Below are 17,625 nucleotides of genomic sequence, written 5' to 3' on the forward strand. Positions count from 1 at the left end.
TTGGCGTTTATAAATCTCAAAACGAGTCAGTGACACCTAATTTCCATCTAAGTTCACTTTCACAAAGTGAATATTTCCCTATATAAACCAACTTGCACTGGTGATGATTCATTCGGAATCGAAATACCGCCTTATTTGCGGCATGAATTCGGAGAATAAGTTTATTTTCTGAATTCATGCTGCAAATAAGGCCAAATTTCGATTCCGAATAAATCGAAATATATATATATATATATATATATATATATATATATATATTGGATTAAGACTGTCAGAAATGTTATTATTGATCAAAATCACAGCAGGCTCCGCCTTAGCTTCCTGTTTAATTTTTCTAACGGTCGATTGTAAATCACTGTCAAGTTTATTGACTTCGAAACCAAAATTTTTATTTATTTTAAGCATGATAGAACAGAAAAGTTCAAGTATATATATATATATACTGTGTCTCTACACTGTTAACTCTTTGATTGTTTAAAGTCTATTGTTTGGCCCCATACACAACGTATCTTTTCGAACACTGAAGATGGTATAGGAATACCAGAAAAAGCTCTTCTGTTCTATCATGTTTAAAATTGTTTGGCCCCATTATATATATGCATATATATATATATATATATTCAGGAGGTATTAAAAGTTTTTTATATATATATATTCAAGAGGTATATATATATATATACATATATATATATATATATATATATATATGCAATTATTGATGAAAATCTACAGCACGTTTGGCGTTAGTTAACTTCCACTTTAACTTTTCGATTTTTCTAACGGTTGATCGTAAATCATTTTCAAATTTTTTTAGTTAAAAACCAAAATTTTTGTTTATTTCATGCATGATAGAACAGAAAATCTTTTTTCGACGTTCAAATTGATATATTGCATATGTGCCCAGATGCTCAAACATGAAAGAGAATCACATGAAAGAGAAACACAAAACTAAAATTACAAGACAAATCTTGGACCACAACGTTGAAATCTTACATTACATTAACAACCTAATAATTTACGACTGGCCGAATCAATACTCATAGAACATAGACATCCGATAATAAATATTCAAAAACAAGCAATAATAAACTACAATAAATAAACCACCAATAAATTTAGAAACAGAGGAATCATCGATATTGAAAAAACGTTAAAGTGTTATATTTAACGAAGTTGAATTTAACGAAATTGATTGTAAAACTAATTAAATGAGCGTTAAGTTTTCACTTTAAACAAACACGGAATCAACAAAGTAGAGGCACAGTATATATATAGTTGGGCATCTGGGCACATACACAATGTATCAAATTGAACACCGAAGATGGTATAGAAATACCAAAAAAGCTTTTCTGTTCTATCATGCATAAAATAAACAAAAATTTTGGTATTTAACTAAAGAAACTTGAAAATGATTTACGGTCAACTGTTAGAAACATCAAACGGTTAAATTGGAAGTTAACTAATTGCATTATATATATATATATATATATATATATATATATATATAAACAAACATATATATATATATAAACAAACATATATATATATATATATATAAAATTAATGTATTACATCAATACAAAAAGCTGAAAATCTATCCATGTAATTCAGCTATTTATTATTCTCAATTATATTTTGGTAACCAAATGATAATCCATCTACGTCCTTTATTACTTCATGACACTGTTACGAATAGTTGCATTTTTTTAAAATTAATTATCTCTGAGTTCTTATAACTGTCAAATATTTATTATAATGAATAAAAAATATAATCTTCAATTGTAGAATTATTTGTTTTAATGTTTAATAAATAAATCTTCAGTATTTGTTAAGAATTTGCAAAAATTTTAAATAACTAGAAATCGCGCTGCATAATTAAATTAAAAAACACCTAACACAAGTTTCAAAAATTAGAATCAGGCAAATATTTACACTTTGGTTTCGATGAATCTATTACTGATGTTCAAAGTTGACGAGAAAATTTTATTGTTGTTGTTGATGTTCACTTCATTTAACACAACTTCATTTGTTCGTCGAATGTTATTATTTACATTTAAAATTAACAAGTTCGTGCTGGCGTTCATTGAATTAGATAAATTAATGTTTGTCTTCGGGTCCTGTTTATAATTTTTATTGTCAGACTCTGATACCAAAAAGCTAGGAGAATAATTTTGTTTTTTCGTTTCGCTTTCCAACTTCTCTTTTGTAGTTTGAGTGCTGAAGCAGCTGAAATCACCACAAATATCACAAACAACTTTTTCTGGCTCCACAACAAACTGTATTCCCCTTGCGATTAAAATAAAAATTTCATCAGAGCAATGTAAGGAGCACAAGATGATGATGGAAATAATTAAAAAAAATTTCATTAGGTCGATCAGTTTGTTGCTGGCTTCTACAAAGTCGACCATCTTGAGTGAAGAGTGTACGTTTGTGCATGCTGAAGTTTCTAATTTGAAGGAAGATGATGTTGATGTAAACATTTGGTACATCTCTAACACTGAAAATTTGAAAAGTTTACATTAGTAAACTAGTGTCATTGTTATCTATTCATACATACATACATACATACATACATACATACATACATACATACATACATACATACATACATACATACATACATACATACATACATACATACATACATACATACATACATACATACATACATACATACATACATACATACATACATACATACATACATACATACATACATACATACACACACACACACACACACACATACATACATACATACATACATACTTTACTGTTGAATATGTCGAAAGATAAATGCAACAAATGCAAAGTTAAAATCAAAGAAAGTAACAAAGAGTTAATTTGTTGTGGCATATACCACATATGGCTACCACATCAAATGTATTCCGACCGATGCTCAAGTCTTGACAGCAGTAGTATCCGATCCAAATTTATTTTGGCTCTGCAATAGCTGCGTTAAAGACATTAAAGAAGGTTTTAAAAAGATTTGTGATCTGCAAAAATCCCAAAATGAAATAATCTGTAACCAAGATAAGCTTACTGATGAGCAAAGTTCTTTTCGTCGTGAGTTGGCTTCAATTGACGCAAAGTTAAGTGAAATGGCCAACAAAATTGATGAATTTGATAAGTCGGTAACAAATGTAAACACGCAGATTAATGATGTTGAAGGGGGTTTGAAAAAGAATTGGACTGAAGTTGTAAAGGGAACCATCAAAGAAGAAGTTAAATCGACTACGGTGGCTCTGAACAATGTCGTCAAATCAATTAAAAACCACGTCGAAACAATAAACCGTGAGTGCAATGTTGTGTTATTAAGGCTCAGTGAAGCTGAAACTAACTCTGCTGATGCTCGCAATGATGATAAAAAAATTGTTATAAATTTGCTTTCAGTCATTACAAATGATGAAATCAAGGAAAGTGATATTAAGAAAATGTACAGAATTGGCAAAAAAGGTGACAACCCACGTCCGATGTTGATCGAGTTTAAAGAAAAGTCTAGGAAAAACATGATAATGGAAAATTGTGTGAGGATGAAACAATTGAGTGATGAATTAAAAAATGTCAGCATAAGCCATGACTTCACTAAAGAACAGCGTGAGAAATGTAAAAAACTGGTAGCTGAAGCAAAAGATAAACAGAAACAGGAGTCGGGGGTATTTTTGTATAGGGTGAGGGGAGATCCGTCAAATTTGAGAATAATAAAAATACAGAAATATCCAATAAAAAACTAAAGCATATTAGCTCTGATTGTGCGTCTATGGTTTTCAACTCTTCTGGTAATGTCAATAAAATTATGGTGGGTCTGTTAAACATTAGATTTTTGGGTCCAAATGTTGATGATGTTTATGGGCTGCTCAATGATGGCTTGGATGTTTTGATGCTTACAGAAACTTGGCATAAATCATCTGATAATATTTGTTTTAGTTTGGCAAAACCACGTGATTTTAGTTTTTTGGAACAAGTTAAGCTAAATGATCCTGGGCATGGTGGTTTGGTAACGTATTTCAGAAACCACTTTAAATGTGTAAAAATTCTATTGCCAGTGATAATTACATTTGAAGCGATATGTTTTAAATTGACGTTACGAAAAACTTCAGTATTTTTTTGGTGATTTATAGGCCAGGTTCTGCTCCTCCTGCTAAATTATTTTTTGAAGAATTAATTTTAGTTTTAGAACAAATCACACTTTTATGTTGCAGTATTGTAGTTGCAGGTGACTTCAACATACACGTAGAAACTTCGTCAGATATATATGCAACAGCCCTTGCTGATATTTTCTCTAGTTTTGATCTTGTCAATAGAATCAATCAGTCTACCCATGTGCTTGGTGGTACCCTGGATTTGATTGTCACATCGGATGGTTTTTGTTAGAAGATATATTGGTGTACCCATCTGGTATCCATTCAGATCATGGTTTAGTAACTGGTCAATTTTTAAATAATCCGACTCCAGTCATTTTCAAGAAATCGTGGATCAGATCCTGGAAACGAGTGGATAAAAAACGTCTGACTGAGCTTTTGAGGTGCTCACCTATCTCGAAACATTATGGTCAGGATGATGATGTCGAATTGGGTTTTAAAATATTCAATGAAGAGCTTTTAAAAATTGCTGACGATGTTGCTCCACTTCATGAAGTTCGATGGAAACATGTCAATTTAAAAATAATTCCAAATACTTATGGCAAACGATTAATAAATTATTAGGAAAAGAGACAAGTGTTGAAAATGAAGTTGGTTCAATGCATAGCGCCAAATGATTTTAAAAAATTTTTTGCTGACAAGTTGAAAGTGACCGAAAAGTCAACTGAATGTTTTAATTTTTCAGTTATTTCTACTAATATTATGTTTCCACTCGAATCGTTTCCAGTGCTGGCTGAAGAACAGATATCTAAAGTTGTTAATTCGTCACCTACGAAGTCATGCTCACTCGACCCAATACCGACGCATGTATTCAAAAAATATGCTGACTGTTTTATTGTTTACTTAACGGACTTAATCAACATGTTCTTAACGAAGGGTGTAATGCCACAGGTCTGCAAGCATGCAATTGTCACGCCAATTCTAAAGAAGACAGGATTAGATAAATCAGATCTGATAAACTATAGGCCGGTGTCAAATTTGTCTTTCGTTTCTAATATTATTGAACGTTCCGTTGAGTTAGTTTTAAATAATCATATAAATAAAAATGGTATTTGGCCTTCGCATCAATCTGGATACAGAAGGTTTCATTCGACCGAAACAGCTCTATCGGATATATTCTCTCATGTTTATTCAGCAGTTAATGTACAATAAGTAACTTTATTGACATTCCTGGACATGAGTTCGGCGTTCGATACTGTGAATCATAAAATCCTGCTGGACAGACTGAAATATTGTTATGGTTTAAATAAAATTGCGTTAGCGTGGTTCGAATCATTTCTTACTGGTCGGACTCAGCAGATTTCTTACTCAGGTGGTCTCTCGGAACCAATGAAACTTACGTCAGGAGTGCCTCAAGGATCTGTTTTTAGTCCGATTCTTTTTAATGTGTACGTTGCAGAGATATTGGATTTACTGAATAAAGATGGTTATTATTGCCATGGGTACGCAGATGACATGCAGATTTGCGGTTGAACCTTCATCGATTAACATCAGCATGACTGATATAAGTTTCAGTAATACGGTAACCAATTTGGGAATTGTGATAGACTCCCGTATGACAATGGGTCCACAAGTCAGTCTATTGGTTAAAAAATGTATGTTCCAGCTACGTCAATTACGTCAAGTCACAAAATCGATAGATAGAGATACAATGACTCTATTAGTACATGCTTTCGTCAACTCTAGATTGGATTATTGTAACAGTTTTCTATATGGCATAGCTAATAAACTGTTGTCTAAATTTCAGATGGTACAGAATCAGGCTGCTAGAATGATATATCGCAAATTAAAATTTGATCATGCATCACCAATTCTAAAGGAGTTGCATTGGCTGCGTGTTAAACAAAGAATCATGTTCAAGTTGGGTGTAATGGTATTTAAAAGTTTAAATGGCCTGGCTCCGAAATATTTAGAAGATAAGTGTATTCGAGTTTCATCTATGTCATCACATGGGCGTCTAAGGTCTGCTGATTCAAACACGCTGTATGTTAGAGATCGGAATCTGAAAACAGCAGATAGAGATTTTGCAGTTGCAGGGCCTATTTTTTGGAACAGCCTACCTATCGAATTACGTAAATCCGGGTTATCATTAGCTGAGTTTAGAAAACGTCTAAAGACATACCTATTTGGTAACTCCTAGTGATCTCAACCGATAATGGCTCGCTTTCAACATGCTTCATACGAGGAGAGCGCTGATGAGAAGCAATTATAATTGGCGCTATATAAATACAATATTTGATTTGATACTTATATACAAACATATATATATACATTCATGCATGCATACATACATATATACATACATACAAACAGACACACAGACACACAGAGACACACATACATACATACATTCAATTCAATTCAATTTATTCAGCAAAAAGCATGGAGACACAGAAGCTCAAACGAGCTTGTAAGGCCACCCAACCCAAACCAAATAAAAACAAGTTAAAGAAAACAATTGAATTCATATTAAAAGTTTTTCTTTATAAAATAACTTAAATAATTGAAATAATTAAATCATATCCTGTAATAAAAAAGTTATTTTTAATTAAGTCAAAAATCGATTTTTAAATAGCCCATAGTTAGATACTTGTAAAACTAAACACGGTAATTTTTACCACAGTTTTAAGCCAAAAACACAAACTGAAGATGAAAATAAAACAGTACGACGAGGGACAATACAAATGTATAATGGAGTGTGCCGAGTAGTTCTTTGGCAATATTCATAAGATTTAATTAAATATGAATTAAACACAACAAATTTCTTCTTAACTATAACATTAAACAAGAATAATAATAATCTGAGAACGTACAGTTTAGGAATAGACAACAAGTTAGACAACGATAAATAATCTGAAATATGATCATATTTTTTCAGGTCATAATAAATACGAATAAATAAGTATAAACATCTATGTAAGATAATAATATGAGACTTAATGTAACGACCCCAAACTACAATACAATAAGTGAAATAAGAATAAATAAGAGAATAATATAAATTAAGTAATATACGTTTCGGTAAAAGATATTTTAGTCTATAGATTATTCCTAGATTTTTAGATACTTTGTATGATATGCTAATTGTGTGCTCTTTCCAATTTAGGTTGCATGAGATTGTAACACATGTTAGTAAATTGGTGACAATTTTAGGACGAAAAAGAATCGCATAAGTTTTTGATAAATTAATTTACAGTTTATTATTTATCATCCATAAGTGACCTCTTGCGAGCTCTGAGTTAAGAATACATTCAACTTCACCTATGGAATCGCCAGCCGCCAAAATGTCATCCGCATACATAATATACTTACAGCCTTAGTCGATCTCCATAGATCATTGATAAATATATTAGAAAAAACAGGGTCCAGTACAGAACCCTGAGGCACTCCAGAGACAATAGGCAACGAGGAAAAATGATGTTTACCTATAACAACATATTGAGATCGATTTGCAAGGCAACTTTGAAACCATTTTAACAAAGGTCCTCTAATTCCATAATACGACATTTTCGTTAACAACAACTCATGATCGACAGTGTCAAATGCTTTTTTTTATATATCAATAAACGTACCAATGGTGTGTCGTTTTAAATCGATGTTACTACAAACATAAAGTGTTAAGTCTAAAATAACAAGTTCGGAAACCGAACTGGCAAGGAGACAAATTCTGAAATTTATTTAAAAACGACGTAATACTACCACATATAATTTTCTCCGTGATTTTTAACAAAGACGACCCTAATGATATAGGACGATAGTTTAATACAAAATCTGAGGAACCTAGAACCTTTTTTGTGAACTGGAATAACCTTTGTAATTTTTAAGACCATTAGGCACAATTCCTGAGATAATATATAAATTAATGCAATATGTTAGTGGCTTTACAACTGAATTAATTATGTTTTTAATGATGTAGTTATGAATACCATCGTGGCCAGACGAATGTGAATTTTTAATTTAGAAACAATTTTTAACATTTCAAGCTCATTGGTTTCACAGAAAAAGATGGACGAACATGTGGAAGGTGGCATAGAACTAAGAAAATTACAATTGTTGATTTCTACAGCCGGTACAACTCTGGAGTTGGTAAAATATTTATTAAATGTGTTGGCGATCAAATTACCCAAATGAAAAATATCACCATTATGATTTAAAGTACCAACTGGTTTAGAGATGATGTTTTTATTTAGTAAACCATTTATTATTTTCCAAGTTTTTTTTATGTTATTATGGCAAGCTATAAATTCATTTTTAAAAAATAAAGCAATTGATTGTCTTTTTACTTTTAGAAAATTGTTTTTATGAATTAAATAATATTGGTTATTAAAATCAGTTAGACTTTTAAAAATTTTTTGTAAAGATTATTTTTAAGTTTAGACAATTTTAGTAGCTCATTTGTGAACCATGGTTTTTTGAATTTTTTCTTAGTGACTTGAGTTTAAAGACAGAATTTAGAAATGGTGGAGGTAACATATTTCAGAAAAATGTTAACAGCAATATTGTATGCAATAACAGTAATATACATACATACAAACAGACATACATACATATGCACACACTCACACATACATACATGCATACACACTACTTGTTAGCTCGATTAAGTCAGGCCGGATTGAAATATTTACTGCAACATTATAAATTATCAAAGTTTTGAGTTCTTATAGTTTACTGGCTTTTGATAACTTTAGTTGCTTGTATTGCGAGGGTGTTTTTTTTGTTTTTCGGATTTTTTCCGCTGTTTTTGGTTGATAGCTATTTATTATTACTATTATTATTATTATTATTATTATTATGGGCGTGCCCCATATCGGAACGTTGCCGTTTTCACAAGGTGCCTCCATTTCAAGCGATCATGAGCAAGTCTCCAGGCGGAGTAAGGACCGTAGTTGATAAGGACAGGTCTTTCTCCACTGAGCGGAACCACAGCCACATAGCATCCCTGCCGTTCTCAAATCAACGTAGACATTCCATAGAGGTCTACCAAATTTACGTCTGATCTGTAGAAGAAGTGAGAGCGTGAATATCTTGTCAATGGTAGACCTACCAGGCGTGAAGCCACTCTGCTCTCCACGGCGCCAAGACGATCAAGAAGGACGCGAGCAAACACCTTGCCTGGAACTGACAGCAAAGTAATGCTTCTATAGTTTTTACAATCACGGAGCGATCCTTCACTAACTAGCACATGTAGGTCCACCTGAATCCGGCAATTCCAACAAGGGCGCAGACATTGAGCGGTTGAGCAACTGTCTGTAGTATTCTCGCCATCTTTCTAGCTTTCAGCTTCCGTCACTAATCAACCGGCCAGTATAATTGAGAATAGGGCTAGAGACGGCCAGAATTGTCAATCTAAGTTTTCGGAAATGACCAAAAACCTCCTTTGTCCGTCCATTCAGCTAGGCCACTTTACCATCCGCCGCCAATTTGTCCGCCCAAGCCTGACGATCCATACGCAACCGTCTCTTGCACTCCCTATGTAGAGAACGAGCGATTTCTTTTATGTCACTATGTCTAGCCTGTCGTTTCGATTTGATCAGTCGCCTTGTTGCGGTTGAAATTTATTCATGACGCATGGGAACATCATGATCAAGAGCCTTATCAGCCATCTTGGTCATCGCATCACAAAATGAATTCCACGAGGAGAACTCCTCTTCAGAGGCTGCGACGAAACACTTCTCCACCTCAGCCGCGTATGTTGCGGCAGTGACGTAATCTCGCAGAAAACCGATATTGAATCTAGGAGGAGGTCTTGTTTTAATCACAGTGTCCTTAAAAAAGATGGCTAAAATGCCCACCACCGAAGAATGATTAGTATCAAACTCCATGCCACGATACACACGACAGCACGAACCGCCCGCCACCTGCTGTTTACCAGGATATGGTCAACCTCCTTAGCCGTAACACCGTCATTTGAGTGCCACGTCAGTCTATGGATATCCTTACGGTAAAACCAGGATCCGCAGACCCTTAATCTCACAGAGGCACAAAATTTCAGGAAACGATCAGAGTTGTCGTTTGGTGATTCGCTACCAAAAGGGCTAACCACCGCAGGCATACGACGGTCAACACCCGTTACCGCGTTGAAGTCGCCCAGGCAAATGATGAGTCTGGTGAAGCAAAACGAGTCTTCCAGTACGTTGTAAAAGAGATCTTTAGCCTCAGCCGTCGCTTCATTAGTTGGCGCGTAGCAAAAATTACTGACATAGTACAGACATACTATATCTATGTCTGAAACGAGCAACCATCAGCCTTTCACTGATTGGGTGCCATTCAATCAGTGCACGATTAATCTGATTGCTCAAGGCCAAGTCAACATCAGCGAGCCTGGGATGAAACTCAGCTGGGCACGGCGACAATATATTGAAATCAGCAATACGCAGTTCACCAGCGCCATGCCATCAAATTTCCTGCAGGCCTATAATGCATATGCCGTATCGCGACAATTCGTCCACGAGGATCTTGGCGCCACCCGTTTCGCAAAGTGATTGAATACTCCAAGAGCCGATCCTGGTGGTGTTTTGCAGATCAAGCGGGTTGGCTTCAGCACGGGGCCGTAAAGAGGGGTCATAAATAAAGTTGTTTGCCGTAGTCCGTTTATCACATCCGGCTTACGATAACCGAGATAACCGATCCTTTAACCAGCGTGACGATCGATGTTATATAAGGTTTTTTGAGACGACTCCATGTGGACAACATTTTGGCTTAATTGTTTAAGTTGTTTGCCAGACAAACGTGGGTAGGTAGCAAGCAGAGTAGAGACTGAAGCAACCGAATTGTTTTAAAGACGCACTGCCACGCTTTATTTTCTATTAGGGTTAGCCTATCCTTAGAAAGGGTATAGCCACAAGGCAATGGATGTTTGAAATCAAAGTTTACCTTTTTTAGATGGGTTTGTATTGAGCCCAATCAACCTAAAGCGACAAGTTTTAAGGCGCTAGTTACTACCTTCGGCCCTCCTCCTGTTAGTTTAAACATTTTCGCCACGAGAAGGCCAGGAGTTGGACTCTGACTGTCAGAGGTTATTTGAGACGCAAGCCATGAGGGTGTTTAAACTGGGATGAGAGCTTACCTTCATCACCACCTCTGGCTATGGCAGTCTTTATAAAAATCTTCTTTTTTTTTACTAAAGTTTTATCTCATTAATATTAAACAGCGTACAGCACCAGCTGGCTGTCAGCTAGTTCTGCTGTTCGTGTTTCATATGTACACCATTGTTCAATACTTTTGTTTTTAACTTTTAACAGTGTTAATAGTTTTCTCTTCAGTTTTATTTATAGTTCTTTTTTTTAAATTTAATTATGGCTCCGGTATTACATAAACGCATATTTTGTTTCAATCACTACGAATTAAAACCAGCCGGGAAGCTACCACAGCACGAGGAAAAGGAGAAGGAACTAGAATGCCCTAGTTCCATAAAAACGGGCGGTCGACCAACATGCGGTCGGGTCTACAGGACCTTCGCGTTTGTCTTTCCGCACCGCACTCACCAACGAAGGTTAATTATTGTTATTCGGCATATGGTCAAAATTCTTCTCTCAATTATCACACTTGGGTGGTGAAATCGTCCAAGGGGGTGCAACAGGGTAACCCTTTGGGGTTGATGTAGTTAGCTCTGAACCTTTCATCTAGTGTAAGAAAAATTTCTATCAAAATTCGTTTGCGGCTACCTGGACAACTTCAGTTCGGCTGCCGTGGGAGAAGTTTTGGCTGCAGATTTTTTGTTTTTGAGAGACAATGCCTCCATCCATCATTGGGTTTGAGTTCAAAACTAAGAAGTGTAAGTTGTATGTGAGCGACACTTTTGAAATGCCAGAAGCACTGCCTTCAATGTCGCAGTCATCCTTAAATTTTTTGGGCACCCTACTGATGGAGGGTGAGTTTCAACAAACTTTTTTATAAAAAACTCGCAGAGTTAAAATCGCCTTCGACCGTGTGTCTCATTCTTCGATCCACGACGCTCTGATCATCATCCGCAGCGTACATTTTCTACGTACATCCATTTTTGTTAATGTCACCGTTTTGGGCAAATTTGATGGCGCACTGAGGTCAGCTCTGTCGGCTAACTGCAATGTTAAGTTTTTCGATAGGGGCTGGTCTCGGGCTCAGTTGCCGATCAAGTTTGGAGTACTGAGAATGTAAAGCATGGTTTAGCTGGCACCTATTGTTTACAAATCATCTGCCTTCACAACGATTAAACTGCAGTCTGCCTTGCTACGGCAATTTTCCACGATATTTAGTACCCCACCTGGTTCACCCAATGGAAGCATAAATTTTCAAGCTCAATCACTGGAAGAGGCATACAAAACTATTTTTCAATACTTGCTGTCTGCCAGTCCCGACGATGCTACTTCTGTTTGTCTACTTTCAATGTCTAGCGACGTGAGCTGCGGTTGGTTAAGATCACGGCCCAACACACCGGTTGGTACTCGACTAGATGATGAGACGGTCAGGATGGCAATTGGTTTTTGTCTAGATTTAACGGTTCCCAGAAAAAGTATGTGTGCAAATGTGGTCGGAGGCCAACGAACTTAGTCACCACGCTCTGGTCTGTCGTTTGGGTGGCGGCCGTCAGCTAAGCCATTCCGCATAATACGATTACATCTGCCGGCTCTTCTCCAAGGCCTCAGTACCTGATCTTAAAGAGCCGTCGCGAAATTTCGCGCATGATTGTAAGCGCCCCGACAGTTGTACATTGATCCTTTGGAGAGCTAGTAGGTGTTTGGCGTAGAACGTCACTGTTCCGGGCACTTTAGCGGAACGCTATGTGCACCTAACTGCAATGAAAGTAGTTTGGTTGCAACCAGGGCATCGCATGAAAAGATTAACAAATATGATCGTGCTCTGTCCTCGTTGGAATTTTTGCCTGTTTGCATCGAGGTCCTTGGCCTGATGGACAACAACACTTAATAAGTGTTAGGTTGGGCAATAGCAGAGAGTTATTTTTGTTATGAACCACATTTCTTGTTTTGTGTTTGTGTTGCAGAATATATTCAATTAATCCTTGACGTGAGCGAGTTACGAGATGTCAATTACTAAGTTTTATTTGGATGTTTGAATGTTTAGTGTCACTCATCAATGGTTTTGTTTTAACATTTTCACATGCCTAGTGGCTCACATAATGGCTTCATGCAAGTACGCACTCAGTCATAGACGTTTATACATAAAGGCACAACAAAATATTAAAAGTACTAGTGGAACTCATTTTTAATGTTTGTGACGAGGCAAATTCAAGTTAAGTTGAAGAAAGGTTAAGTTGTATCAAACCACGAAAAATGAACCAAGGAAGTTTTTTCATAACGGCAGAGGTTAGAAGGTCATGGCAGATTTCGAGGGCATGAAGAACTACCCATCATTTATAAAGAATACAGGAACGAGACTCAATGTAATAGTACAGTCGTTATCAGTAGACACTGTTATTTTAGTCGAACTGACTGTTTTGCATGAAATTAATATAGAAACAAGTCACGCTAAAAAAGTTGAGCTAGTTAGTAAGATAAAACAACGTGTTAAAATGTTTGTTGTACAGCTTTTTGAAAGATTTATGTTTGGCGGGTAAAAGACGATCGAGTTGTCTGAAGAACATAGGACATACAGCCAAATTGTGGATACGGTTATGTAGGAAGAAAAAGGAATGCGAGTATAAATATTTAACAGACAAGCTTGTAAACACGTGAAGCTTCCAATTACTCAACACTCTCAGATTCAGTTTAACGTGTTACTTGGCTCGTCGATTTAACTCGCATCGTGATATGTAAACTTTTTGGCACGCCTACAAAATTTTGTTTCCCAATTACTCTTGTCGTTTTAACTCGCATCGTGATATGTAAACTTTCTGGCACCGCCTAAAAAATTTTTCAGTATAAAAAGAGGTGATTTCAAAGCGAGGCAAATTGTTTGTTCAGTCAAAGACATCTAACTGATCACTGGATATGTCCTTGTTTCAAAAGTGTCAGTAAGTTAAAAAACTTAAACACTCGTAGAAGGAAATTCTTCCTCTGAAGATTCTTGCCAAACGCTCGTTATGTTCGAGTTTCTCTATACATACATACATACACACGTGTACACATACATACATGCTTTGTATATTTATTTCTCCACACAAAAATGGACTATTACAATAGTCTTTACTATTTTATTTAACAACAATCCCTGTTCCATGGTTGTTCTGAGTCACTTTGGTTTTTGAATTTTACAACCTTCTGTTCATCTGTTGATTTTGTTACTTTTTCATTCATTGCATTGCCTTATTAAATAACAACTCAATGTTATTAAAAATAATAACAATAATAATATTATTATTATTAAGCATCGGCATTGGGTAGATACACAACTAGACACAACAAAATTTTAGCAATAATCCTCGACAAGTTAAAATCATGTGCCAACCCAAACGTCTCCATTTTTGCTGATCTGGAGACAGGCGATTTTCAACCACCATCATGCTTATTCAAAACATTGCGACCAGATATCGCATTGCTACGCGGTGAAACGTTGGAAATCCTGTAGTTGACAGTCTGCCATGAGACTAATTTCTTCAACTCTAAAAACCACAAACAATCAAAATACTCTAATAGCTTGAAAAATAATTTAAACGACAACTTAAAACATTTAAAAATAACAATAAATACATTTGAAATATCTATTTTAGGTCTCTTTAAAATATTTAATCTTTCATAAATAAATAACCGCCAACAAGACTTGACAACATGGATGACAACAACAACTGCACCACCTTTCCCACACTGTCGTGTCTCGGAGACTCTTTCGACGAATTTGACCAATTTAATACAGATGACATCAAGTCTGTTCTTTTAATGTTTCTCATAATCAATTTACTTTAAATTTAATAATGTTATTAGAGTTTATTCATTTTTGAATTGTTTGGCACGTTTGTAAAATAATTGCTGTAAAATTGGCTCTGCAGTTCAAATTCACACCTGCTGGACATTCTTGCGATGCGGAGCTGCAAACTGCTGTCCGCCTGTCCGTCTTATGCATTCCTTGTTAATTTTGCCTCTGATGTTACTGAATGTTTTTTCACCCGATTCTTTGGTTATGGAAGCCACTATTAAGTCTTAAACACGTACATATTTGTGAAATAGACATAGACATAAGTTGAGCAAATCTTATCCTGATAAAATAGTACCACCTGCACAAAAAAATTACTACCTGTGAACCGTGTAGAAATCTGAAAATTCATCTTTTACAGAATAAATAATATTCTGTAAATAAAACTCTGTCAAACGCAGAGATTGCAGGTCATATTTTCAAAAATCAAATGAATGATAAGCTAATGCTAGTTCTTCAATAGGTTTTTTTCTTTTACAAATTTGTTTATTATTATTATGTTTTATTTTTTTTCCATTTCAACACATTACTTGCATATTATACATGCTCACAAAAACTCACACACAATTCCAAAAAATAACGTGCATACTGGTTCAAGTCAGCGCCGCTCAGATGCGCAAAGATCAAAGCAAAAATGACAGATAGCCCCGGGCCATTTTTATTATTTTCGTCGTATTTTGTCAATGACTTTGCGTCTGTCAGAGCTCATTCAAAGAATATTAAAAGAAACTGTGTTGTGCGCACGCATATTGAAGCAAGATGCTAACATCTTGTTTAAAATTGTGAATAAACTCTTAAAGCAATGTACTGGTAAACCTAAAGGTGTGTCAAACATTTTAATACCTAATTTGCGTTACATGTAGCTCTCCAATCTTTGTGGCCCGGGGCTATCTGTCATTTTTGCTTTGATCTTTGCGCATCTGAGCGGCGCTGACTTGAACCAGTATGCACGTTATTTTTTGGAATTGTGTGTGAGTTTTTGTGAGCATGTATAATATGCAAATATAGAAAAGCAAATGAATAATTACACGTGTTCAGACATTGTTTAATTGTATAGCAACTTACGCAGAGGACAGCTATTATGTTATATTTCAATTTTTAGTTTGAACTATAGTATAAAAATATACACATGAACACAAAATAAAAGTCTACACATCTAATTTAGTATACACTTTTAAAAACGTTAAAGTATTTTATTTGATATAACTGTGAGTTGCACAATTTTAATGAATCTGCACAACAGTCATTAAAATCGTGATATAACTATAAATATTATTAGCGGAAAATGCTTAGTGATCTTGCGATGTGTCAAATTATTAAAGGCACCATCGTACATAATCGAAAAGTAGAAAAACAATATGAAACCAAAAGTTGGTTTATTTGCAAGCGTTCTGATCAATAAACGAAATTGCACAAAAGCTCTGTAGCAAGAACCGGATTAAGCCGTTTGCGGGCCCAATACAAAAAACATTGACGTCTCAATATTTTACAACAAATTACTGCTGAATAAAAATCAACATTAAATGTGAATAACAGTATAAATTAATTGTTGTTTTATTAATTGGATAATTTTTTTTCTTAACTTGTCTTACAGACTATATAATTTTTTCAGATTTTTGTCATTTATTGTATTACTCATAAGAATTGCTTGAACGTTGGCCTGGAAGCATTTACGTCATTATATAATTATCCAAAGTCAATTTTTATCTGCTGTTAATTATAAAGTATGATGAGTGTGTGACATTGATGTTGCTTTTGCTGCCATTAAAGTTAATGTTATGAAGAATGTTAGGTTGAGGCCACATAAAATATGATAATTTTTTACGAAAACAAGTTTTGTGTGTTAATTAATTTTCTGACCATAATAAAAGCAATTACAAAAAAATGTTATCAACAAAAATAGCATTTACGTATCGACCAAACAGTTGAGGTTTATATTGTGGGTTTTTGGGAAATATATTTTCATCCAGATGTCCCATGTAAAAGTTGGCAAACAGGACTCCCAATGAGGAGCCCATTGCAACTCCATCTGTCTGTTTGCATAGCTTATTATAGTAATAAGCTCTGAGTAATATTAAAAGACGCTATATAAATTTTCTAATAATAGTAATAATTATATATATATATATATATATATATATATATATATGTTGGTAATAGACCATAATTTTTACAATATTCTATAAATTCTACCAAATGATTCTATAAATTCTACCATTCGGTAGAATTTATAGAATATTGTATATATATATATATATATATATATATATATATATATATATATATATATATATATATATATATATATATATATATATATTGGTACGAGGTTCTCAGCGATACAAACTTCATTAAATATTTTTGCACGTTTTGCGTTGATTAGTTTTTTACCAATAGACTCAACATTTCGTATTTGGGTTAAATCATAGTTATTAAACAGTTGTGTCATAGTGCGGTAGCCGCAATTTATTACTTTGTAATTCTACATTATCTAAAACAATTTGATTAATTAATTTATTTATTTTAAATACCTTATATGAAATATTTTAATTATGTACTATTTTAACAGTAAAGGTAATATATTGTTTACTTATAGTCATTTTATTTTATATATTTTAATTAACTTATCATGGTT

At 34.5% G+C, this 17,625-nt stretch overlaps 3 protein-coding genes across 3 annotated transcripts; 2 read left to right on the forward strand and 1 right to left on the reverse strand.

Annotated features, from left to right (window-relative positions):
* Positions 1-1,298: 1,298 nt before the first annotated feature.
* On the forward strand, positions 1,299-3,734 carry HELRODRAFT_174205 (hypothetical protein; the record flags this gene model as incomplete). Its single annotated transcript, XM_009020753.1, has 3 exons — positions 1,299-1,324; positions 2,370-2,512; positions 2,905-3,734. The coding sequence occupies 3 exons, from the start codon at positions 1,299-1,301 to the stop codon at positions 3,732-3,734; spliced, it is 999 nt and encodes a 332-aa protein (XP_009019001.1).
* Positions 3,735-9,700: 5,966 nt separating this feature from the next.
* Positions 9,701-10,827, reverse strand: HELRODRAFT_174206 (hypothetical protein; the record flags this gene model as incomplete). The annotated part of the gene is made up of 3 exons (XM_009020754.1): positions 9,701-9,910; positions 10,015-10,370; positions 10,782-10,827. The coding sequence occupies 3 exons, from the start codon at positions 10,825-10,827 to the stop codon at positions 9,701-9,703; spliced, it is 612 nt and encodes a 203-aa protein (XP_009019002.1).
* Positions 10,828-11,440: 613 nt separating this feature from the next.
* HELRODRAFT_174207 (hypothetical protein) lies at positions 11,441-13,049 on the forward strand (the record flags this gene model as incomplete). The annotated part of the gene is made up of 3 exons (XM_009020755.1): positions 11,441-11,637; positions 12,053-12,187; positions 12,929-13,049. 3 exons carry the CDS (start codon positions 11,441-11,443, stop codon positions 13,047-13,049), a joined length of 453 nt encoding a protein of 150 aa, XP_009019003.1.
* Positions 13,050-17,625: the final 4,576 nt, after the last annotated feature.

Source organism: Helobdella robusta (assembly GCF_000326865.2).
Source record: "Helobdella robusta unplaced genomic scaffold HELROscaffold_29, whole genome shotgun sequence".
NCBI lineage: Eukaryota > Metazoa > Annelida > Clitellata > Rhynchobdellida > Glossiphoniidae > Helobdella > Helobdella robusta.